The sequence below is a fragment of the Vulpes vulpes genome, chromosome 12 (genome assembly GCF_048418805.1).
Source record: "Vulpes vulpes isolate BD-2025 chromosome 12, VulVul3, whole genome shotgun sequence".
Classification (NCBI taxonomy): Eukaryota; Metazoa; Chordata; class Mammalia; order Carnivora; family Canidae; genus Vulpes; species Vulpes vulpes.
In genome coordinates this window covers 182,897,652-182,922,126 of record NC_132791.1, presented here as the reverse complement: position 1 = coordinate 182,922,126, position 24,475 = coordinate 182,897,652, and the positions used below count along the sequence as shown (strand labels likewise).

Genomic DNA, 24,475 nt, shown 5'->3' with positions numbered 1-24,475 from the left:
GGAGGCCCAGAAGTACACAATGTTTTATTGAAAAAAGTCAGGCCCCAGCTGGCCAGTTCCACTCAGCCTGGCTTGATGGGGGTCCCTGCCCACAGCAGCCTGAGCCAGGTCTTCCAGCAGGTGGGCTGGGCCAGACCCCGTCCCTTGTCGCCCTCCCCCTCCTCTCTGATGGTGACATCCGAACAATAAATATGCAATAAATAGCGTTCCTGGGCAGGCTGCCTTCAAATCCCACATCAGCCCTCCCCCAGTCTTCTCCAGCCAGGACAGGCCTCCTGGGGTGCTGGGTGGGGGAAGTCCCCACACCTCTCAGGGTCCTGCAGAAGCTTGGATCCATCTCTGTTACCAGCCCAGGCCGGGGCTCCAAGGAGACCTAGCAAAGCTGGGTCCAGGACAGGTCCAGGCAAAGCAGGGCTGCCGGCTTGGTGTTGGGAGGGGGCTGGTACCCTGGACACCTCCACTCTAAGCCGTAAGCGTATAGCCAGCTCAAGAGTAGATGGTGATCACTTCACGACCGCCTCCACGCACCAATAGCACACGCTCGAGGCCCTCGGTCAGCACCTCCAGGAACTCCATGTCTGTAGGGCACCAGGTCAAGGAGGCAGCACCAAGGGGCACCCAGGGAAATCGGGCCCATTAATCAAACCTGGGGTAACCTGGCACCCCCTGGGGGCATCTAAGGAGAGGAGCTCCTAGCCTCACCTCATGCATTGTCCACCTCCCCACTACTGCCTCCCCAAAAGGATACAGTTCTCATCACCTTCGCTGTTCTTGGGGGGGCCAGGCATGTTCAGTAGAACCAGGCGGGCATCATGGGAGCGTGTGACGATGACTTCATTGAGCTTTACAGCCGTGTGCATGCGCCGCACATTGGACTGGTCCCTGCAGGTAATGGAGCTGATCACAGGCCCCACATCTGGCCTACCCGAAGACCTTGTCAGCCCCCAGCCCACCTCCACGCCCAGACTCCAGCGTGGGTGGGTTCATTTTTGCTGCACTCACGGCTTAATATGCACCAGCTCCCGAAAATTGTCAGGGGCATGGCTGGGGTCCCAGGGCTCAGCTGCCATGTACTTGTCCCGTGTCCACGTCATCTGGATTTTGTCAGCCCCAGCTGCAGACTCGTCCTCCTCGTCGGAGTACAGGCTCTCCAGCCGCAGGGCTGAGTGCCGGTCCTTGACCAGCTGGGCCTAAGGCGAACCAGAGGTGGCCTCGGTGCCATGGGAAAAGGGGAGCCCGGTCGGCCCAACATGATCACTTGGCCTCGGGAAGATGGGTACTGACTTGGGTGAGGCTGAGTAAGTCATTCTGATTCCCCAAACCCATGGTGCCTCTGAAGTGTGACCTGCCACCGCCCCTGCCCCAAAGCAGCGGGCCACTGACCTCTCGCTCCCGCTCCGTCTTCGTCAGCCTCATCTGCCGCAGCATCTGGGAGCGCTGCTCCATCATCAGGGTCCGCTCATAGGTGTAGGCCGAGATATCGCTGTTATGCTGGGGACAGGGTGGACCATGAGGAATGGGCTGCATGGGGCAGCGTGTCCACAGGGCCACAGGGGCAGGTGACTCACCATCTCTACCACCTCCACCTCTGCCTCAAGGCGTAGGTGGTACAGGAAGACAGCCAGATCCTTCTTCATCTGGATGCTGTTGTCGTCCATCTGGGCCACAGTAAAGATGCGCATCCGGCACTTCCTCCACACCTGCGGCACGGGAGCAAGCAGGTGCTTTAGTCATGTCCCACCCCTCCACGTGCAGCCCTTCCAGCCTGGGTCCATCTGCCTGGCCTACCTTGTGCTGGCGCAGCAGGAAGGGCAAAAGCATGAGCATGCCCCCGTCATGCACAATCCACCAGACGTCAATGTGGCCCTCCAGGTAGCGCTCGTGGTTGCTGGGGTAGAAGGCGATGTTCTTGGGCACAAGCAGCGCCAGGTGGGCTGCCGTGGTGCAGCGCACAGTGTCTGAGGAAGAGGGCCGCTGCTGACTGCCAGCCCGTGGCCCTCCGGTCTCCACTCTGACTTGATCCCCAGCCCCTTTCCCCGAAGGCCGAGCCCAGGAGCTGCCCCGTCACACACCAATAAACGTCTTCCAGGCACGTGGGTCTTCACTCTGTCGCCAGCCATAGGGCCAGCCCAGCACCACAGAGTTATGCCTCATGCCGCCCAGGCCGCAAGACTGGATGAGGTGGGCCAGCCCCTCTCGCACCTTGCTGGCTACCACCACCTGGCAAAAGCCCTTCACCTTCTCAATCTCCATCATGTTCTTGATTGTCTGTTGGGGAACACAGCAGGGGCAGGTGAGGCCATTAGGGTTCCCTCTGCTGGGCTCCCTCCCCACAGAACGACGTGGGGTGGGGGTGGGGAGGGGAAGGAGGGAAGCTGCTGGCCCAGAGGCCATGTTTTCAAGATGGGACAGCCATACCCCCTCGTTCCAGCTCTCAGGTGGCAGCAGTGCTGGCCACCTGACTGACCAGGATGAGTCCCCTTCTCCTAAGAGTCAGCTTCAGTCCAGACACCTCTGGTCTGGCTCAGCACCCTGCGCCCTACAGCAGGCACCTGCTCAGCAGCCTGGGCCTCGCCATAGCTCTCCAAGAAGCTGCCCTGGATGACAGAACCGACGATGGTCAGGCCTTTGCCAGCCTTCAGCTGGGAGGCGAAAGTTAGGAGTCGCGGGTACTTCACATGAAGGTCCTCGTCCAGCTTCAGCAGCACCAGCAGCTGAGGCCTGCAGAGGCCAGATGGGGAGCCTGAGACCTGGGCCACAGGTTTCCAGGGAGCCCCTCTTCTTCCTCCTGTCTTAGCTCACAGGCCCCTATAGATTGGAGTAGGAATCCAAGGGCACCCTGACAACCCCAGGGCAGGGAACATGGACTAGGAAGGGAGAGCCAGCACCTCTCTACCCTCCCACCCTCACAGTACCCCCTGAGAACCCAGAGCGGCCCTTGCCAAGCTGGGTGTGAACTCACCGCCAGTTCTTGGTGTGTGGAGGCCCCTCCTCTAGCCGCAACAGTGCATAGCGGGCAGCACTCAGGGAGAGGCCTCGGATCCCGTCACCCCACTCCTTTTCAGCCCTGCAGAGGCCACGTGAAGCTGGTGAGCCCCTGGTCCCACCCATGGGACTCTGTCCATGTGTATGTGAGATGGAGGACGGCCAGCCCCTGGGTCACAGACCCCCCAAACCCACACCCACGGTGGCTAGATGATGGCTCAGCAGCCCCAGATCCTGCATACAGACCACCCCATTTGCCCCGACTAGGTGGCAGCCCCTCACTCACCCTTGGTATTCAATGTACTTGTAGATCATGCCCGCAATAAGCATGGCCACCAGGGCATAGTACCAGGAGGAGACAAACATGAGGGCCAGGCAGAGGCTCATGCCCAGGAAGGACAGTGCCCTGGGTCATAATGGGGAAGGGCCAGAGTCAGGGAAAGATCAGCTGGGGCCCCTCCAACACCCCAATCTCTCATGATAGCAACAGTTACTCAGGAAATCAAACCCCAGGATGGGGCTCCCAGCTTCCCCCCAAATTCTTGTGTTGGAGGACTTGGTTCAGGGGCCCAAGCTTACCAGTGATAGTACTTGAACCGGGGACGCCAGTTGGGTGTCCTGAGGAGCGTCTGCACAGCACAGGCCAGATTCACAAACAGGTAACACATCAGAAAGAACCTGCAGCACAGGGAATGGCTGGTAGAGCCAGGCGGCCTTGGTACCTGATGTACCTGCCCTTCCACGGGCAAGGCCTGGACTAGGAACTGAGAGCGTCACGACCCCGCCCTGAGTGTGCTCAGCCGGGTCTCCTCAGCTGCAAGCCTGAGGCAGATGGGTCTACCATAGGGGGATCCACAGCGCCAGCCAGCCCTTAGAGGATGGGCAAGGGGCCCCAGGCAGAGGTGTGGGGAGGGGGCTGCAGGCAGGGGGAAGGGACGGAACCAAGGAGTGTTCAGTGTCTGGAGACGGCTACACCACATTCAGGCTCTGGCCAGGTGACCAGTTGGATGAAGGGCTGTCATGAATGTGCAGAGGGGAGCCTCGAGGAATATGAAAGGGCCATATTGAATATACTGAAATATGTGTACCCCGTGAGGGGCTCTGGGGTGAGTGGGGGAGGCTGCTGCGTGAGCCCTCTGGCTGAGGGCTGGCAGGAAAGGAAGGGCAGACAAGACGGGAGGACAGCTTCCTAGAATGGGCGTGCCAGGGGGGCAGGGACTCCCAGAGGGGAGAAATGGTCAGCTCCATCAGGGCTCAGGGAGAAACACCTGACAGAGGCTGGGGCAGACCCTTTGGCTTGGGCAGTAGGGTCACCAATTGGTGACGGTGGCAAGAGTTTCGGGTGTGCACTGGCGCACGAGGGAGCTGGGCAGCAGTGGGGGTGAGCCGGAGAGTCAGGAGCATGACTGGCACGCCTGCCTGAGGCTGGGGGGCGCTGCTTCAGGGGGAAGGAGGGCCAGTCAGGCGGGAGGCGACTGGGACGGCGACTGAGTGGCAGTCCTGTGATCACCGAACAAGAGGGAGCAGGGGCCGTAGAATGAGGTGTGTGAGAAGTGGCGTAGCCCCTGCCAGAGGTGAACAGCGCCCACAGGAGCGCTGCCTCAGAGGCCCCCAGAAATCCCCACATGCTGACCACCTCCCACAGGCACAGGGTGGGAGGGGCCTTAAATGCCCAGCTGATTCCAGAACTTTAAAAGCAAGCAGCTTTGAAAGCAGACGGATAAAAAAAAAAAAAAAATGAAAGCAGACGGATGGGGCAGTGGCGGCCTCAAGACACGAGGCACTCGCGCTTGCCCTGTCTGGGAGCGCACGGTCCGGCTGCCTGCTCTGGGCATCTCCCAGAGGAGCACGGGACCTGCTGGTCTCTGAAAAACTGCTGGTAAGTGCCGGGCTCACCCTGAAAGCGGAGGTAGGCTGAGTTCTGTCGTGCAGGCTTCTCCCCATTACAGCCTGGCATGTCTCCCAGCTGTACCCGCAGCAGCGGGAGGGTCACAGGAGGGTGCTGGGGCTCCCGGGTGAGGGGTGCTGAGGGGACAGGGAACCCTTCCCAAGACCACTCCCCAGCCCTGCCCTGGCCCCCAGCTCACATGGATAGAATGGGGGCCACCATGTCAAGGGAGGCGATGAGGATGCCCAGCTCAGCAATGAGTGCTGTCAGGAGGAGTGCCCACGTTGGTTCACCATTTGCCTTTCCATGGCCAAATACCTGCAGGCACCAGGTCCGTGGAGTCATAAGGCAAGAGTTGGTCCCATCACCCCCATTCCACACTTCAGGCCACAAGCCCTAGCCTGGCCTCCATTACCCCCAAGTCTCTCCTCCAGGGCTTAGGGCACATCCACACCTGCCCTGCTAGGTACCACAAGTTTCTCTGCCCTCCCATCTCTCCAGGCCTCTCTGCTGTAGATGAGCTATGGAAAGGCCATGAGGATTCTGGGCCCAAGTAGCTCTGCCAACAGCAGGGCAGGACCAGGGCAGCTCTCGGCAGCTTCCCCCGAATGGCTGCACGGCCCCAGAGCCACTGTAGGCCCCGGGAGGAAACAGTGCATCCACATCCCCGACCTCACTACCCCGGTCAGTGTGAGGCCAGCAGCACCCGGGCCCCCACCGGGGAGTGCAGATGGGCTCACCCTGAGGAAGGGAATGATGTTGTCCTTGGCAATGGCCTGCAACAGGCGCGGTGCCCCAGTGAGGCTTTGTAGGCCGGCACCACAAGTTGAGAAGAAGGACCCGATGACGATGACCCAGGGCGAAGGCCAGGCCAGTGTGCCCACCACCAGGTTCCTGCTGACGCCATCGCCGTACCTGCAGGGGCCAGGCTCAGGCCATGCTCCATGCAAGGAGCCCCCAAGCCCTGGGTGGGGCTGACCAGAGTGAGGGATGTCAGCAGTCAGGAAGGACGGCTGTGGTGGGCAGAGCTCTGGTCCCTCAGCAGAGAAGACTAGTTCATCAGCCCCTATCCTTTCCCTAGGCCAGCCCTGATCCTGATGTCACCATCCTCTCAGAAGAAAACGTCCTGGTAGGGCCGGACTCACCTGGTGGCACAGACCAACCACCATTGCCAACCAGCAGCCTGAGGACATGTGTGGGACCACGCGTATGAGGGGAGCTGGTGTCAGGGCAGGCAAAAGCTGAGCCCCCTGCCACAGGGAGGGGCCCAGCTCACTCACTTGTCCCGGAGTACCACACCCTCGATGCAGGCGCCAAAGAGAACCACACTGCTGAAGTCTGCAGCCGTGTCAAGGAAAGCTAGGTCTCCGCTGCCACTGCTGCCCCTACTCGGTCCCCACGCAGAACCCACACGGCCCTCACCCCAGCTGGAACCAGCAGATAGCAGGGACAGCCCCAGCCGAGGGCTTCGTGCTGTGCACACACCCCTCAAGCATGTGCACGTGGAGAGTGAGGTATGTGTGTCCATGCGTGTGTGGTACATCCAGTGTCAGCTGGTGACCTATGGCAGACAAGTGCCTCCTGCCCCTCTCCCCACACACCCGTGGCCTGGAAAAGGATACACACAAGGGAGGTTGTAACAATGGCCAGAATGGTCCCCACAGGGATGGACTTCTGGGCATCACGGAGGTCCCCGGAGCGGTTTGAGCCAGCCATAATGCCTCCAAAAACAACAAGACACTCTCAGGGGCTCCCCGGGAGTGAGGGCAGGGCCAGGTGGGCGGGCCAGAGGTACTCACCTGTTACAGAGGGAAAGAAGATGCCAACCAGCACGGTGAAGGATGTGGCGATGTCAGCCACCACGTACAGGGGCAGGCTCTCCTTCAGGCCAAGCGCATCTGTGGAAGGCAGCCCCTGCTTCTCCACGACCTCGCCCTTCTCCAGGTAGGCACTCCACAAGTTTTCTGTGGGGGCAGCAGCATCAGCACTGCAGCCCCACTTACTTCCCAGTGGCAGGCTAGGGCAGCCCGGCCAGAGGCTGCAGATGCAAGAGGCTCTGGGGGTTCGGGATGTGGGGAGCCACGTGGGCCACAGGGAAGCAGCTGTCTTGACAGAAGTCTAACAGGCAACGGTGGCCAAACCCCCCCCCGACAGGAGCCTCGCCACTGCCTGTCTCCTACACAGAGGCCCTTTACGGCTCCTGTGAGAACAATCCCGAGCAGCGTCAGGGGCTGGTGGCTGCGGAGAGAGGGACTGCCAGAACTTTGTGGGGGCTGCTGCATGCCTGGGATACTGGCCAAACAGGCTCTGTTCACCCAAAACCTAGCTGCCAAGTGCAAGGCTGAGAGGACACTGCTGGGCCGGGAAGGTAGCCAGGCCTGCCCGATTCCTGAGCTGGCCACACAAGGACAGCTCTGTGCTCCACTCCCCTTGCCCACTCCCTCCCTGTCTCCTGCTCAGCCTGGGGGTCAGAAGCAGGAGGCCAGGAGGGAGGACGCACCCTGGAGCACACCGGCAGCTGCACCAGGGATGCCAGGAATCTCGGTCACATTGTTGACCAGGAAGTAGGGGTCACAGAAGTCAGTGGTAAGGTTGGAGCTGTGGCAGAAGAGTTTCCATAGCTGGGTGGCCACTGTCTCATTGTTCGTGACGGTTGTCTTGGCACAGACATCAAACTGGTCCCGGGACAGGGTCCTGTTGCCCAGCATGCATACCCTGTAGGGGATGGGCAGGGGGCAGAAGCATCAGCACCCACTCAGCTGGAGGCCCCAGTGTGTTCCCATCCTGCGGTCTCTGGGACGCAAAGGCCGTCTATTTGGGAGGAGTGTCGGTGCCATGCCCGCCCGGGTGTGTTCCCAGGTGACTTACGGAAACACAGGAGGCTCAAAAATGGACTTGATGCCCCCAGCATAGATGGACAGGATGGAGATGATCACACAGGCCAGGAAGAGTGAGGCAAATTTGTTCACATACTTGACACCAACAAACACCACCAGGGTCATGAAGGTCAGAAAAATGGTTCCATAGACCCGCATGTTATTCAAGGTGGCACTCGACGTATCGTGAGCGCCTGTTGGGTGAAAGATGGCAGCTGGCGGGGCAATGTAGGTCTGGAATGAGACACATAGAGGAGGTTCAAGCTTCCTTTCTTGAAAGTGAATTTTGTCTCTTTGGTGTTCTTTTTAAAAGAATATTCAGAAAAAGATAGTCACAAAAGACCATATAGTATAGGATTCCATTTATATGAAATACCCAGAAGGGGTAGATCTGATTTTTTTTAAAGATTTTATTTATTTATTCATGAGAGACACAGAGAGAGAGAGAGAGAGAGAGAGAGAGAGGCAGAGACACAGGCAGACGGAGAAGCAGGCTCCATGCAGGGAGCCTGACGTGGGACTCGATCCCGGGTCTCCAGGATCACGCCCTGGGCTGCAGGCAGCGCTAAACCACTGAGCCACCCGGGCTGCCTGTGAATTCTATCTTAATAATGTTGTTATTTTTTTAAAAATTAATTCAGACACGGGAGTCAACCTGAATAGCTAAACAGCCAACAAATAAATAATGAGGGTGCTGGATTATGAGCCAAAGAATAAAATAAATATCCAGGAGTACATACTGATGTAAATACATGGTTAAATGAATAAGTAAATAGGGAAGAGAACACATTTTCCTTACAGAAGAAATCCAAATAATAAATGTAGGAATGTGGGAAATGAAAAACAAAACACAACCCCTCTCTCCTGACCCCGGAAGATCCAGGAGCAGAGCCCTACTACAGGCAAAGGGCCTGCAGGTGGAAATAGCCAGGCAGTTCTTCTCAACAACTCCTATTGTCTGGATCCCCAGGGGTGGGCACTTGTTACCCTGTGCTCCCCACTACCACTACTTCTCTTCTTTACCAGCTCGGGCAATTCACTGGAGAGAGGGAAGCCGAGTCAGGGCACACATGGGGCTCACGAAGGGGGCAATGTCCTCCACGCAAGGTCCAGAGGCGGTTCACCCTTTTAGGGATGAGGACAACATTGATCTGAAGGGCCCTGGCATAGAGCCCTGGGGGATACAGACTTGGCCAGAGCCTACACATGCCCAGGAGGTAGGCTCTGCATGATCAAGATCATGAAGTTTTAACTTTTCAACAGGTCACAGACCACTTGCTATGGCTGAAATGGTGCCCAGGTGGATGGAACACTCAGGGTCGAGGTGAAGGCAGCCAGGCTGCTTCCCTGCCTGGCCCAAACTGGCAAGGAGTTGAAGGGGAGACTAGCGTGAGCAAAGACCTTTCTCCCTTGAGAAGGCCTTCCGCATAATAAGCCCCAGACCCTGGCCAGAGGTGAGGGGAACATGAGCAGCCCTGGCCTTTGGGGAAGGGACTATTTGGACAAGACCAGAATTGGCCAGGGCTTAGCCTAACTCACCAGCAGGATCTCAATGGCACCCAGGATATACATGGCTGCTGCAAATGTTGTTCCCAGGTAGAAGCACAGGCCCACAGCACCTCCAAATTCTGGTCCCAGTGAGCGGGAAATCATGAAATAGGAGCCCCCAGCTACAAAAGAGAAAGTCAAGGCTGGTTCTTCTTCAAGGGGGGTTCCCCCCATGACAACCCCTCACAACCACCCAGGGTGACAGGGACTATTTTTCCCATTTACAGATGAGCAGAGGGTTGGGAGGTTTGTACAAGCCTGCACGGTTAATAAGTGGCCACGCTGGGGCTGAACCCTCGTGCCATCTGACTCCAGTGCCTAGCACAGCCAGTGAAATGACTGCTTTGCTAGGGCAACCCTAATCCACAGCAGTGCTCAAGTGGCCCACTGTCCCACCAAGTCCTTGCACTCAGGCCGGTCCCCACAGCCTCCTCTAGCTGGGTGTATCCTAGCTCAACAGGCCTTACTCCTTGCAAGGGCTGTGTCTGTTAGTCAGACCCCTCCTGACCAAGACAAGGGCTGTGTTGTCCAGTTTGTTGTCCCCAGGGCCCAGCACATGGCTGGCCATCAGGTGAGTACCATGGCTAACCCTCCTGCCGGGAGACTGTGCTTCCACTGGAGTCTAGATAGACAAGACTGACAGAGTCAACACTGGGCCACAGGGCTAGCGGGGGTGCAGGGGTTAAGAGTGACCCCATGTTGTTTGTTCAGTCTGCTCCTAATAAAGTGTCTCTGGTGAAAAATCTGGGGATAGGACTCCAAAAACTTTTAAAAAGTTAATCCCTTCCACGCTGTAATCCTACCTCTAGGATCCTCTCCTAAGGGAGCTGCCAAGGGCAATGCATAGAGATCTGTGTGCAAAGCTGTTCACGAGGTTTATAACAGTGAAGAAACAGAATCCAAGAGCAGAATAATCACATAAATTAGGTAATATCTTATTGATCCTGTTTAACCAAATACTGTTTCTAACTCAAGAAGGTGTGATTATGGGTACTTCCAATTTTCCTTTCTATATTTTTCTTCACTTTCAAACCTTCTTATGGTAATCATAATCTTTTCCCCTTCTTACTTTTATACTAATACTACTAAAGCTGTTATTTAAAAAAAAAAATCCAGACAAAGAAGCCAAACTGAATAGCTAAACAGCCAAAGTGGAATAGTTTGAGCAACAAAATAAATAATGATAGCACTGGATTATGATCCAAAGAATAAAATAAATACCCAGAAATCTACATCAGTATAAAAAACGGTTGAATAAATAAATAAACAGGGTCTCTGAGAACTAAGTCCAATCCCATCATCCCTGCTGAAAATGAAAGCCCTCTACATTGTCTATCCTGTAATCTGTAGCATCTAGACTCCTTAGTTTGGGCCACCCCGTGCGTCCCAGTATCTTCTTTGTCAGCCCCAGTATCCTTTTTACAAATATTACTTTTATACTAAACAAACGAAACACAAAACATAACAGTAATCTCAAATTCTGTCAAGCAAGGATGCTCCTAAGTGTTGGTACCATCACACAGAGTCAGTGATTAAGACCTCACTACAGAACTACTTGGGGAGGGAAGGAGGGCATGGCTTGGCAATGAGGGTTCCCAGGCACATCAAGGTGGATTCTGGACCCCTTCCTCCCATCAGGCCTGGGGTGGCGCTTACCCACCTGGAACCACACCATTGGTGGCGATGGCACTCATGGAGATGGCTGTCAGCAGAGTCTGTGGGAAGGAGGCCTAGGTGAGCAGCTCAGCTGGGCGGGCTTTGTGGGGTGGCTGTGGCCCCCACCCCAGCGAGGATACTCACACAGCAGCAGCAGATGAGAACAATGAGGAGGGCCTGCAACACACCGGCTGTGCCTACCATCCAGGTCAGTCGCAGGAACAGGATAACCCCGAAGATGTTTTGCAGGCAGGGCAGGTACACCCCCATGAGGGTGCCCATGCTGGGTGCCTACGGAGCAGGAGGGGAGGAGGGGAGCAAAGAATATCAAAGGGGCTCAGATGCGCCATGGAAGGCCAGCCCCTGGTCACTCAGAAGACTCCTATCCCCAGGGTGTTCTACCAGAGAGTAGGTTGGAATCCCAAGGGTAGTCCTGGGGAGCACAGTGGGTGGGGTGACAGCTAGGATGTCTATGTTGACTTCCATATAGGAAGGCAGTTTGGGACTGGAAAGGTATAAAACCAGATTCTTTTCAAGAATCAAGCCCACATGTGAACTTTTGGGCCTCCCCCTCCAGGTATGGCCCTCTTCCCTTCCTCTCTTTTCTTAAACTTCTAGAACCTTCTCATCCAGCAGGACCCATGTCACTCATGTCAGAATCCAAGAAGTTGTTCCTGGGAGCCCCTCTCTCCAACCCCCAAGTCCAGTCCAGGTGGATATGAAGTTCTGCTTGGTCTGCTTCTTAGCTGCCCTGAGATCAGCCTGCCTGACCTCAGTCTTAGTCCCTTGACCCTGGGGCACTACACCTGTGGCACCTGGGTGGTGCCCCTCCTGTGCCTGTTGACTTCTCCACACTCCAGCCCACTCTGCTACCACAGCAGGTCTCTGAAAACCAAGTCCAATCTCATCATCCATGCTGAAAACCCTCTGCGTCCTCTATCCTGTAATCCACAGCGTGGGTCAGGCTCCCTGATCTGGGCCACCAGGTGTACCCAATCACCTTCTCTGACACCTTCAGCCCCTGATGACATTGACTACTCACAGCCTCTGAACCAGGACATGTGCTGGGCTCTGTCTGGAAGGGTCAGCCCTGTCTCCTTGCCTGGCAAACTCCACTTCAGTTAAACCTTCAGGGGGGCTTAACTGTTGCCTCTTCCACGAAGTTCTCCTGGGTTGCTTTAGGTTGAGTTTGGTACTTCCTCTTGCATTCCCTCAACACATGTGATCTACCCTTTCATCACAGTGGTCACTATGGGTCATGGTAACTGTTCACTCAAATGCCTCATGACTGTGCTGGGGTATATACTCAGTTTGCTCACTTTTGTTTCTTTTTCTTTTTTTTCTTTTTTTAGTTTGCTCACTTTTCTATCACCAGTAGGCACTGCAGGTACCCAAAAGGTGGTCTTGAGCCCAGTAAATGGTGCTTTAGGAGGTCCCTGGGATAACCTGTTGGGAAAATCCTGCAGAGACAATAGAAACTCACGCTGAAGGACAGGTGAGGAAGGTCCAGTGGGCAAATCCAGACAGGATTTCTCAAATACCTAAGGGCAGAGTCATCCAGGATGACCCTGGTCAGCCAGGGTAGAGGCTGAAACAAGAGGCAAGGCTAGCACCTTCCTGAAAGATACCTTACTAATGCAGCCCAAGGTGGCAGGGCCCTAAGAGCTTCCCTCAGAGCCCCAGCAAAGCCTGCTGCCCTGGAGCTGGGATGGGAGAGAAAACCACGTGGTCACAGGAACTCTTCTGAAGGGTCTGGGTCCAGGCCAGGATCTGTGTGCAGCCTAAAAGGACCTCAGAAGAGCCTGGAAAGGCTGGAGTAAGAACAAATGGCCCCTCAAATGTGACAAACACACCTCCACTCAGCTCTGAGCCCTTCACAGAGGCCCTGGACCACTCACTGGATGGTGTCAGCTCCCAGCCCCACCTCCATTCCAAGCTGAGTCACTCTGGGGAAAGGGCAGTGTGGGAAAGGGCAGGGCCGGAAATGCCTTCTGCATCCCCAAATAACCTCTGGCAGCCTCTGAAGGTCATCAGGCCAGAGCCAGAGCAGCTGCCATGCAGAGGCTGCCTTGGGTCTGCTTGGAGGACCACCCTTCCTGCCCCGAGCCTCCTTTCCTAAGGGCCCTGCTCAGACCCGTTCCAGGTAAGGATCATAGCTCAGTAGCTCCAACTCCCTAGATGACCCACTGCAGACTGAACCAGCCTTCTCCTTCCTCTGTGGAAAAGCCACTGAAACTGAGACACTCTGCCATCGTCTCACGTCCTAGCCCTAAGGCCCAGTGAGCTGGAGCAGGTAAGCTGAAGCTAGATCCCAGCATCCTGACAGCCTCCTCGTAAGGCTAAGGGACCATGACCCTTCACCAACCCAGACTTTCTTCTGGCACTTGTCGAGATGTGCGCTAGCCTTTCTCAGGGACCTTTGTACTTCTAGCCACCAGCTCCCTGGATTGGGCCTGAAGGAACAGGGAGGAGGCTCTTAGGATCCTTGGATCCTACCACCCACTGCAGGTAACACTCTCTGAGGCTAAGATCCCTCTGTAGGGCTGAACAGGGATGGCCAGAGACACTCAGGCTTCTCTGGCACGTGCAGTACAAAAAAATTCCAGCAAAATCACAACCAGCAAGATAGGGTGGGGGTCAGGTCTGTGTGACCTAAGCTGCCCTCTCTGAAGCGGGGGCTGGTTTGCTTCCGGGAGGAGCAGGGTGAAGAGTGCACAACAGCCCAGGCTACCCTCTCCTTGGGTCACCCCAGCAAAGCCCAAATTTCTTTTTTTTTCCCTAAAGATTTTATTTATTTATTATTTATTTATTTTATGAGATCAAAAGAGAAAAAATATGAGGGTGGAGAGGGGAGCAGAAAGGAGTGGACTCCCAGCTGAGCAGGGAGCCCAAAGTGGGGCTAGATCCCAGGAACCCGGGATCATGACCTGAGCTGAAGGCAGACACTCACCAACTGAGCCACCCAGGTGCCCCAGCAAGGCCCAAATTTCATAAGTAGGACTGAGGCTGGGTCCCCAGTTTATCCCAACCAGGAACTTCTGCCCATGCTGACCTCCAGCAAGAATACTATGGCTACTGCCAGACTCAAGTTCTTTTTATTTCCTTATTTTTAAAAGATATTATTTGGGATGCCTGGGGGCTCAGCAGTTGAGCTTCTGCCTTTGGTTCAGGACACGATTCCGGGATCCAGGATTGAGTCCCGCATTGGGCTCCCTGCGAGGAGCCTGCTTCTCCCTCTGCCTGTGCCTCTGCCTCTCCTTCTGTGTCTCTCATGAATAAATAAATAAAATCTTAAAAGAAAAAAAGATTTTTAAAATTTATTTATTTTTTGAGAGAGAAAGTATGTGAGAGCAGGGGGAGGAGCAGAGGGAGAGAGAGTAGACTCCATGCGGAACATGGAGCCTGATGCAGGGCTCAGTCCCACGACCCAGAGATCAAGACCCAAGCCAAAATCAAGAGTCGGATGCTTAATGGACTGAGCCACCCAGGCAGTCCTCAAGCTCCTTCTAAATCATAGCTGTTTCCCAAATGTCAGAGAGTCAGTGGGTGGAGAGGGAGGGCTCCTTGCCTCCAAAGTGAAGATGTAGAACTTCTTGCCCCAAGTCTTCAGTTAAACTGAGACCTGTCCTATAGGGGAGCTGAGCAAAGATATGTAAGTCATCCTGTTGAGAGAGGAGGACTGGAGGGCCAGAAGCCTGGACAGTGACCAGGGACGGCAGTGACCAGGGATGGGCCCAGGAGAGGGATAGGGAAGTTCCAAGAGGCAGTGTTACATTCCAGTCACTCCCTAACCCTGGCACTCGAGGAACACAGGGGCTATTGGAGAGGTGTGCCAATGGAAGCCACATAGTTGGGGGCAGGTTTGGGTCACTTGGTTACATAGTCACAATGGACAAGCAGGTTCCTGATTCCCACAGTAACAGGCTTATCCATCCTGATGGATAGAGAGTGCTCTGGCGCTCTACAGTCAGATATCTCACAGTAAACCCTCAAGGCCGTCTTCTAGTGTACACACGCATCTTGTCTAGCCGAGAGACCTTAGGCAAGTTACCTAAAGCCCATGACACTCAGTTTCCTTGTCCGTAAAATGAGGATGAAAGTAGCACCTGTTTCACACCTTTCTTGTGAAAACAGCATGCAAGAACCCAGGCCCACTGCTTAGCATGATACCTGGCACACAGAGGGCAGAGAAAAGGCAGCCATCACTCTCACTACTATTTCTGAGGGCCTTCCCGGCCCTTTGCCCCCTCTAGTCCTCTGCCCCCTTCACAAGCTCCTCCTTAGCCCATCCCTTGAAGTTTTTTTGAGCTCAAAGCACTCGGTGCCCATCATCCATGCTCACCGTACCTGATACCCACATCCCCTGGGATGTTCACAGTTGCCAATTCCATAGTGAGGAGTCCCAGGAATGCGGCCCCCGACCCCCCACCGCCGCCGTGCCCCTGACCAGCTCACCTTGGCTGCTCTCCGGCGGGTGTCCTCCCCACTCTCAGCTTCCTCATGCTCCTTGGCGCCCTGTGTGAGGTTGGTGTAGCTGACAAGCTTGCCCAGAAGAGATGATACCTTTGGGCGGATGTCCAGCTCTTCCTGCAAACAGAGCCACAGGGCAATCTGGCAATGAGCCTGGCTGGTGCCAGGCTACTTGTCTGTAGGCAGCAGCCTAGCCTCTGGCCCCTTGCCAAGCTCTCAGGCAGGCTTGGGCCTGATCCCACTCTTGCCTGGGGAAGCCCAAGCCAGCCAACTGGGCAGGTGTGGGCACCACACCCCAGCACGTGCCACACAAAGGCCCAGCCCAGTGACTGCTTTTCTCTGCCTCATCTTGGCTATAATCACGGCCAGCCCATTTGTGAAAACTACCTGCCTCAGGGGTGAGGGCGGGGCAGGGCACGGCTGGCAGACAGGCGAATGGCACACTTCATCCTCCTGTTCTGCCTGGCTACTCCAAGCTGTGAGCGGGCCTCTGGGACTCACCTACCCTCAACTCTCCCATAAAAAAAAAGTCATCTGGGCAGCCCGGGTGGCTCAGCGGTTTAGCGCCGCCTTTGGCCCAGCTCATGATCCTACAGTCCCAGGATCGAGTTCCGCATCGGGCTCCCTGAATGGAGCCTGCTTCTCCCTCTGCCCGTGTCTCTGCCTCTTTCTCTGTGTGTGTCTCTCATGAATAAATAAATAAAATCTTAAGAAAATATATATGTAAAAAAAAAAGTCATCTCAGTGAACGAAGAAAGTCAAAAGAGGATGTCCAGAACAACTGAAGTCTCTCTTATTTACCCACACCCTGAGCCTCTCAGATGGTCTTCTCCCTAGGCCCCAGGCTTTGTAACACACCTTAATCTCCAGGATGGATCCTGGCTCCCTAGCTCATCTTTAGGTGGAGCCAGGTCAAAGCCTTTGCTGCAGAAATTTGCCACTTTTCCAGGTCAGAAGGCCTCCCAGGGCTCAGGCTCCCCAAGCCCCACCGGATTCTAGGCTTTCCCTATTCCTGCAGCCTTCTCAGCACCATGCCTCTACCTGCTGCTTGCCCATTTGGTCTTTCCTTGTCTGGCAGCTTCCTTCTGACCCAACACACAAGGAGAAACTGGTTTGAAGTGAGAAGTGAAGATGCAGGTCTTTTGGGGCATGTGGAGATGGAAGAACCCATGAGATTCCCAGGGACAGCTGAATGTGTGGGTCAGTGTCAAGAGGCCTAAACCATGCCTTAAATCCAGATCCAACTTCTGAGCTTGAGTCTCAAAAGGATAAAATTCAAGTTTAGAGGCACAAAACATCTGGAGAGGTGTCCCCTAAGGCTGCAGATGTGGAGGTAAGAAGGACCAGGACTCTGTAAACAAGGTAACACCCTTGACAGAGAGACAGGGAAGCTCCAAGGACAGAGTCAGAAGAGCCAACCAGGGAGGACTAGGAAGAGTTCACCGGGGACGGTAGAATGAGAAGTCCTATGAGTAAAGGGAAAAAAGGAAATCCTGAGGCGAGTAGTCCTGAAGGCGGCCACCTTGCTGCGGGGCTACAGGGAAATCAAAGGTACATACCCCTGGAGGTGGTAATGGTGTGGGGTTGTGAGTGGCCTCTGGGAAAGCAGTTTCTGCTCAAAAGGGGAGACTGGAGGAGGAGCTGAGACATTCGGTGACACAACTGTCCAGACTGCCTGCTTAGCTAAGGCTTGAGTCCTGAAAGGCCTCTGCCCCCTACTCCCACCTGCCTGCCACACTGATGGCCCAGAATGGCTCCTCAGCTACCTCAAACAGGGCCAGGTTCCTGTCGTAATAGTCATTTCCTCTGGAAGCCTCCAAGGGACAAAGGAAAGGGCTGCTCTCTCTGTGGTTGCCATGTCCTGTGGAGAGAGAGACAAAATTCCCAGTCAGGGGCTGCCTCCTGCGCCCCCAGCCCAACAAGCCAGCCCACAAAACATCTCTGTGGAGCACTTTAGGGGTCAGAGTACCAGGCTGGGCCTCAGTTTCCCCATCATACTCTGCCTGTCTCAGTGAAGAGCCAGAATTAGCAGAATGGCCATGACCCAAAAAGCCAGTGCATCACTTCTCCGAGGCCAGCGTGAAGGCCCCAGACGAGCGCCCCCACGTGCTAAGGCCGAGGGGCGGGGCCTGGTGGCAGGGGCGGGGCCAAGCCCTGGTCAGTCCTCAGACCATCCTAGCGCCCCCCCCACCCCCGCCCCAGATTCCCATTTTCCAGGTCCACCTGGAATAACCGGTGTGCTGGGCGCCAAGGGCTCGGCGTCCTCAGGGCCCGACTGGGGGCCGCCCTCCAGATATATGAAGCCACACAGGGCGCCTTCAGCGGCCATGGCCAGCTGGCCGCCGGCTCGCTATCCCACTGTGCACTGCGTGGGGGCGTCCCGGGGGGCACCCCGGGGCATGCTGGGAGGAGGGGCAAGGCCTGTCCAGACGGTGGAAGCGGTGCCAGGAGCCATCTAGGGTCGCCGAAGAAAGCCCTTGGAGAGGCCGGGCGAGGTGAGTGGTGAGCCGAGCAGGGACTACTGGGGAGCCCTGTCGGTGGGTCCCCCTGCCCCAGGCCCCAGCAACTTGCCCCAGCCTCGGTGCGAGGCCGATGCCAGCCGCCACCTGCCCCCTGGGCTCCAGGTAAACCACGCGCAGAGCCGCCAGACGCGCCTTTTTGAAAATAAGCCTGCCTCGACTCAAAGCTCAGCTATTTTTTCTGGTTGCCCAGCAATCAAATTCTCCGGTTTCCCAAACTTTATCCTTTGTCAGTCTCTATGGGTTACACTCCAGTTTTCTATCAAGCAGGCAGAAAACACCAAGTACTTCTTCTCTAATCGTTAAGTGCTTTCGTCCCCATCTAGATAGCATGGCAGCTGTGGCAGTGGCTGGGGGCCCCGTAGCAAATGGAAAGCTGTCATCTTGGTTCAAAAAAGCCACGTTGGTGTTGGATGGCAGTAACTGTGACAGCAGTGTCGGCCTGGTGTCCAGTGATGGAGGTGGCAACAGAACTGTCATCACCGACCCAGACTAGTGGGGTGTTGCAGCCATGCACCGGCCATGCCCGGTTTTCAAAGAGCTGTCCGCTAACCCTCTCTGGTCAAATAGCCTACAATTAATTTATCTTGTTTGCAACTCAGAATGCTGAATGATGCATCCTCCATCTGACACATTCTCTTGTCATCAGCGTAAGATTTAGCTTGCCTTTTCTGAGCCGACAACACTCTGTAGGTTGCCGCGCTATGGATTCTTTATCTCCCAAAGACTGACAGGTAAAGTGTGTTGATGAGAATTTTGGGGGGTAAAGTCAGCTCTTTGTTCCCACAACATGTGAAAAGGATGCATCATCTCATCTAGAAACCTAGACTAGCTACATGAGCCAAGCAGCTCAATCCCGTGAGCTACACAATTGTGTGTAGGTCAATGCCAACGGTACAGTGGACAAAGACAGCAAGAGGTCAAGCCAGCCCACTGAGTCATGTTAAAGCCTCATGGGGTCATTTAGCTCCTTAGACACCCTATGATACTTGTTCAGGATCAGGATAAGGAACCACAAGAAAAATCAGAAAACCCAGTAACACTGCTCATTATATTAACATGCCTTACATGCCTTCAGTGAGAAGCCTCTGAAACGTATTCTTGGATTTTGTGACTAAAAAAAAAAAAACAACAAAAACAAAAAAACACGTGTCTCCTGAATAAGTCAGATGCTTCATTTTGTCAGAAAATGGCATCTATCGAGCTCATCTTATTTCCCTTCCTGCCTTGGCTGCCAGGAATCTCAAAACTAAGTTTACTCTTTAAATACATTCATCATCTGTCTCATCACAGAGTCCTTGCTCTCTTCCTCTTCATAGTTATGATCTTTCTGTGACAGTGCTTCGGGGAGCCACTTTTCTTGCATTTATCTCTCTTGACCCTTTTGTAAAAGTAGGCTGGAAATAAATGATAAATTATGCTAAACTCATACACTGAGTACCCCATCATCAGTACCCCCTCTGAGGCTATCCCATCATCAGTACCCCCTCTGAGGGGACTGTGCTAGTATCCAAAAAATGCAGAGTGGAACACATAGCAGTTCCCACCAAAATGCCTGTGAATAGTCTTCTAAAACCCACCCAATTCTTGTCCCCTCAGCCATGACCACAGAGTGGCTGAGAGCCCATCCAGGGTTTGCCTTTAGTCCTCACAGCAGCACTCCAGTAGGTATCATTTATTCCCTTTTAGTACAAGTAAGGCTCAGAGAGATTGAGAGACAAGGTCATCCAGCGAAAGGGGCCAAATCTGTGTCCCAGGATCCACCAGAGCCAAGTGGGAGCTAGGCTGCAGGTTTCCTACTCCTACCCTGAGCTCTGGGTCATCCCAGGATGCACTCCAGGGTGCAGTATAAGCCGTTAACCAGAGAAGTGTGGCTGGGGTTTGCAGGTAGCCCAGGGTGCACATATTCAAGGTTCTTGGGGCTCAGATGGCTGGCAGCCCGCTTGGATTCCAAATCTTTCCTCTGTGTGACCCAGGGCAACCCGCTTACCCTCTCTGTGCTGTTTTCGTTTCCTCTTCTATGAAGTTGAAATAATAACACCTATTCTTCCAATGACCCAGACGTATCCGAAAAGGGACAATCTGGTGCTATATACCCAGCAGTCATCCCTGGGATTTCCCCAAGGATAGCTCCCATGAAACTGTGGGAAGGTGGGGAGACCTAAGCAGTGCCTGGATGTCTGTACAGCCCTCAGGTATTCCAAAAATTCCAGAGCAGGTCTGGGCATGCCTGCCAGGCCAAACTACTCAGATACCAACCTGAGACCCCCAGTAAACCAGAGCATGGCATAGTCCTGGGGACTATCTGTGAGGTACACATATATGTATGTTCTTGCCCACAGCTATGAACACACCAGCTACAAGTGGGGATCCAGGTGAGACTCCTCATCTCTGTGCTCACAGGCATCTGCCAGGGGTACACCTCTAGAACCTCCCCACCCCCTACCTACATGCCACAGTGGGCTGGATGAGAGGCCCATCTATACCCCTTGGAGCAGAAGTATGGGCCTTGAGAGATTCAGGTACCAGGTTGGGATGGCCCCATGAGATGGACCTGAGGCTGTTTTTGTGCTCTCTGACCCTTTCCAGTCCCCACCAAGAAGGATCATAATCACTCACCAGGGTGCAGAGTGTCCCCCATACTGCAGACACAGCCAAGTTCTGGCTGAAAAGGAGCAAGAAAGAGAAGGAGGGCGGATAGTGGGAGGAGCTGGCCCAGCTCAGAGGGACCTGGCAGGACTCAGCCAATGTGGCTCCAGGTCCCTCCAGTCACCCTGAGAGGCCAAGGCGGAGCCAGAGGCTAGGCTCAGCTCTGCTTCCCCACTGGTCTAGGCTGATCCTCAGGATGCAGCCCTGCTTAGCCTCTATGGGAAAAAAGCCTCCCAATGCTAACAGGGAAGCAGGGGTTACAGGCTTTTGCTGACCACTGGAGTAAGTCTAGGGCAGGGGTGGAGGTGAAGTGTGTGCATGCAGACAACTGTCAAGCCTGTAAAACCTTCATGTCTAGCAGCCCACACCACTGTCCTGTGCCATCTCCACACATAGCAGTCAGGTGTGATACTCAGAGCACCACACTTGCACAAGTACATGTATATGCTGCTATTTGTTCAGACGTGTTTTCCAAGGGGCTCCTAGCAAGGACAGTCCCCCGAGGGATTCCTGGGGTGGGAGATGGAGAAAGGGTCTTGGGAGGCAGAAACCTGGGAGAAGGGAGGAGGAACTACCTCCTGGCCCACTTCTACCACGTATGTTAAAGATTAGAGTGCAGGACAGCCCAGGTGGCTCAGCGGTTTAGTGCTGCCTTCAGCCCCACGGCCTGATCCTGAAGACCTGGATGGAGCCTGCTTCTCCCTCTGCCTGTGTCTCTGCCTTTCTCTCTCTCCGTGTGTGTGTCTCTCATGAATAAATAAAATATTTTTTAAAAAAGGTTAGAGTGCTGGAGTTTCCAAGGCTGGGTCTGAATCCTCTGGGGCAAATTTTATAACTGCTCCACTCCTTCCTAAGTGTGAGTAACAGGACCTGTCCCATGGGCGAAATTGGGAGGATTAAACGAGTTAATGCATGTGAAGCGCCAGACAAGCCTGGTTCTGTGGAGCCACAGATGCCCCTGTACCTACAGCGCCCGCAGCACCTACAGCTCTAAGGGGAGAGCCACCCGAGCGCACGCACAGGCAGTTACCCATAGCCCCCCTCTGGCAGGCACAACCTCCTTTCCCGGCTACACACGGCTGGGGGAGGAGAGAGGGGAGAGGTAGTCTCGGGGCAGAGTCGCCGAAGCGCAAAATGGGGAGGCGAGGCGAGAGGCGGCTGGGGGAGTTCGCAGAGGTGCTGGGACTGGGGTCCGGGCTGCGTAGGTGCTCCCCGGCGCGAAGGGCCAGAGAGGGGTGCTCGGAGCTATTCGCGATCCGGGCGGCCCCGGGGGCCTGGCCTCCTTCCCGGCCACGTCTGCACCCCCGCCCGCGGCCCGCAAGGGAGGAGCTGGGGTGGGGAGGGCGGCCCGGCCGCGGGCGCCAGGGGCCCAGAAAAAGTGTCTGCGCGCCCGGAGCCAGGGAGGTGGCGGCGGCGGCGCCGACTACGAAAAGTTGGGCCCGCACCGACGTGTGCGCGCGCGCTCCGGGCGTGTGTGCGAGCGGCGGCCTCGCGTGGCCCGCGTCCCGACCCCCCGGCCCCGGGGGCCCTCACCGTCCGCGTCCTCCCGCTCCGCGCGCTCCCCGTAGTCCACCCAACTGAGCCCCTCGAGGTTGTCATAGTCGCCGCGCCGCGGCCCGTCCACCGGCACCACGGTGAAGTGCGGCATCGCGCGCTCGCCCGCGCCGGCCGCCTGCCCGCTGTCCCCGCCGCCCCGGCCGCGCGCCCCGCCCGCTCGCATTCCTCCCCGCTGCGCTCACTTCCTCCGCCCGCCCCCCGGGCCGCCCCTCGGGGGCGGGGAGCAGGAGGGGCTCGGCCGGCTCCTCCCCGAGGGGGGCCGGGGCGCACGGAAGCCCCCCGGCGGCAGGGCCCTCCCGAGAGCCCGGTTCCTGTGTGACCTTGGGCGTGGGGCCGCCCTCTCTGAGCCTCAGGTGCGATGCCTGTGAGATGGGGAAGTGCCCTCCATGAGGGGGCTCGGGGTGCCCTGGCGAGCGCCCAGCGTCGTCTCTGTGACTCGGGGACGGGAGAGAGGAGGCAGGATCGGAGCAGGACCTCAGGCCACCCCAGCCCCTCCTGGGTACCCCCCCCCCATTCGCATCAACGCTGCCTCCCGCCTCTGCGTCCCTGTAAGCCGAACCCGCGAAGATGCCGTCCCTTCCCGCGCCCCTCACCACAGTCCGTCCCTGTCCCAGGAGGCGGGGGATTTTGCACCCCTCGCAGAGGCTGCCGCCTCCTCCGCGGCCCGGAGGACACCCGTCCCCCAGCCGCGCGCTGGCCCCTTTGAGACACCGCATTGGGTTCTTTAACCACGTTCTTTCATCTTAATTTTCTCTTTCACTGTCTCACCTCCTGAGGGTTCCTTTATCGAGTCGTTTATATATTTGCTCTTAACTTTTCTTTCACTTTCCATATCACTGCTTCAGATCACTTATCCATGTTGGCTTTACTTTAAGATCCGCATCTTTCTGGGCTATACTATCCTCTTAGTTATTTCTCTGTTAGAAAACCCCAGAGCTCCTTCAACTTGTCTGTCTCCTTCTCTGCTCCCTCCCTTCTCTCTCTCTCTCTCTCTCTCTCTCTCTCTCTCTCTCTCTCTCTCTTAAGTTTTATTTATTTATTAGAGACAGAGAGAGAGGCAGCGACACAGGCAGAGGGAGAAGCAGGCTCCACACAGGGAGCCTGACTTGGGACTCCATCCCAGGTCTCCAGGATCATGCCCTGGGCTGAAGGCAGTCTCTAAACCGCTAAGCCACCAGGGCTGCCCCCCCCCCCTTTTTTTAAGATTTTATTTATTTATTCATGAAAGACACACACACACAGAGAGAGAGAGAGGCAGAGACACAGGCAGAGGCAGAAGCAGGCTCCATGCAGGGAGGCTGATGTAGGACTCCATCCTAGGTCTCCAGGATCAGGCCCTGGGCTGAAGGTGTCGCTAAACCGCTGAGCCACCAGGGCTGCCCCCCTCCCTTCTGTTTTATGGCTCAGAGAGCTTGAGAATCAGTGGTATCTCTGCCTGACTGCTGCCTCCTCCCAGTCTCAGCTATGGGGTGGAATGAGGAATCAGAGTCACTGGGTCCTGCAAGAGGACCTCCAAGCTGACCACCATCCTGGCCCTCACCTTTCAGTCATCCAGCCAGGGCCTGCCAATTTGACCTCCTGTCCTTCACGCCACCTTCAGCTGTCCATGATAGCAGCCTTCCAAATGGACTCCCTGTTCTCTCCCACTGCTCATGGTAGAGCCACCTACCATGCTCTTTTCTCTTCTCTTGGACTGCAAGGCCCTCCTCCATCTGGCCCCTCTAATCTCCCCAGCCTCAGTCTTTTGGCCTCTTTCCCCAAACCCAGAGCCTTACTGTACATTACCTGCTGTTCACTCTGACAGATGACTTTCTACCCTCTGCCCCTACTCTCACTAACCAAATTCCTTGGTATTAGGGTAGGTCTCACCCTGGTGGACCACCTCTTCCCCAAAGACTTCTCAGACTCACATCCCCCACCTCACCTCCAGGAACCTGGATTGGGTTCCTCTTAGGCACTTTCCCTTCACAGTACCCTTTGCAGGGAGAAATGTGTTGGTGGGGATCTTTGATTAGTGTTTTTCATGCCCACTAGACTGGATTTCATTAGAACAGGACTCTTTTGGTCTTGCCACCTTGGTATTCTCAATTCATTCCCTAACACATCTTTTGAATAAAGAATGAACATGTGCCCCCTCTTTCCTGTCTTCCCTAATGCCCTGCAGAGTTTCCTATACCTCTCACCACACCCCTACACACAGCCTCTCCCCAGGGGTGCGGTGAAGTACTGTGTGAGGAGATAGGCCACTGCAGCCCAACTGACAACCTTAGACTCTGAGGGACCCTATGACTAGGATACAACTTCCCGCATACCATTGACTGTCCAAG

General features: G+C 55.6%; 1 protein-coding gene across 2 annotated transcripts; it reads right to left on the bottom strand.

Annotated features, from left to right (window-relative positions):
• Positions 1–4: 4 nt before the first annotated feature.
• Positions 5–22,297, bottom strand: SLC12A4 (solute carrier family 12 member 4). 2 transcript variants are annotated; one of them, XM_026011535.2, is made up of 24 exons: positions 22,125–22,297; positions 17,190–17,284; positions 15,409–15,540; positions 11,098–11,244; positions 10,958–11,012; positions 9,289–9,419; positions 7,742–7,983; positions 7,374–7,588; positions 6,673–6,837; positions 6,496–6,594; positions 6,154–6,211; positions 5,614–5,788; positions 5,073–5,191; positions 3,565–3,663; positions 3,272–3,391; positions 2,963–3,067; positions 2,553–2,721; positions 2,073–2,268; positions 1,789–1,958; positions 1,569–1,700; positions 1,384–1,491; positions 1,003–1,190; positions 749–882; positions 5–578 (listed from the first exon to the last, which is right to left on the bottom strand). In XM_026011535.2, exons 1-24 carry the CDS (start codon positions 22,237–22,239, stop codon positions 487–489), a joined length of 3,261 nt encoding a protein of 1,086 aa, XP_025867320.2. In that variant the 5' UTR covers positions 22,240–22,297; the 3' UTR covers positions 5–486. The 2 variants fall into 2 exon arrangements, with proteins under 2 accessions (XP_025867320.2, XP_025867319.2); XM_026011534.2 differs by having other exon boundaries at positions 15,409–15,564; positions 22,125–22,288.
• Positions 22,298–24,475: the final 2,178 nt, after the last annotated feature.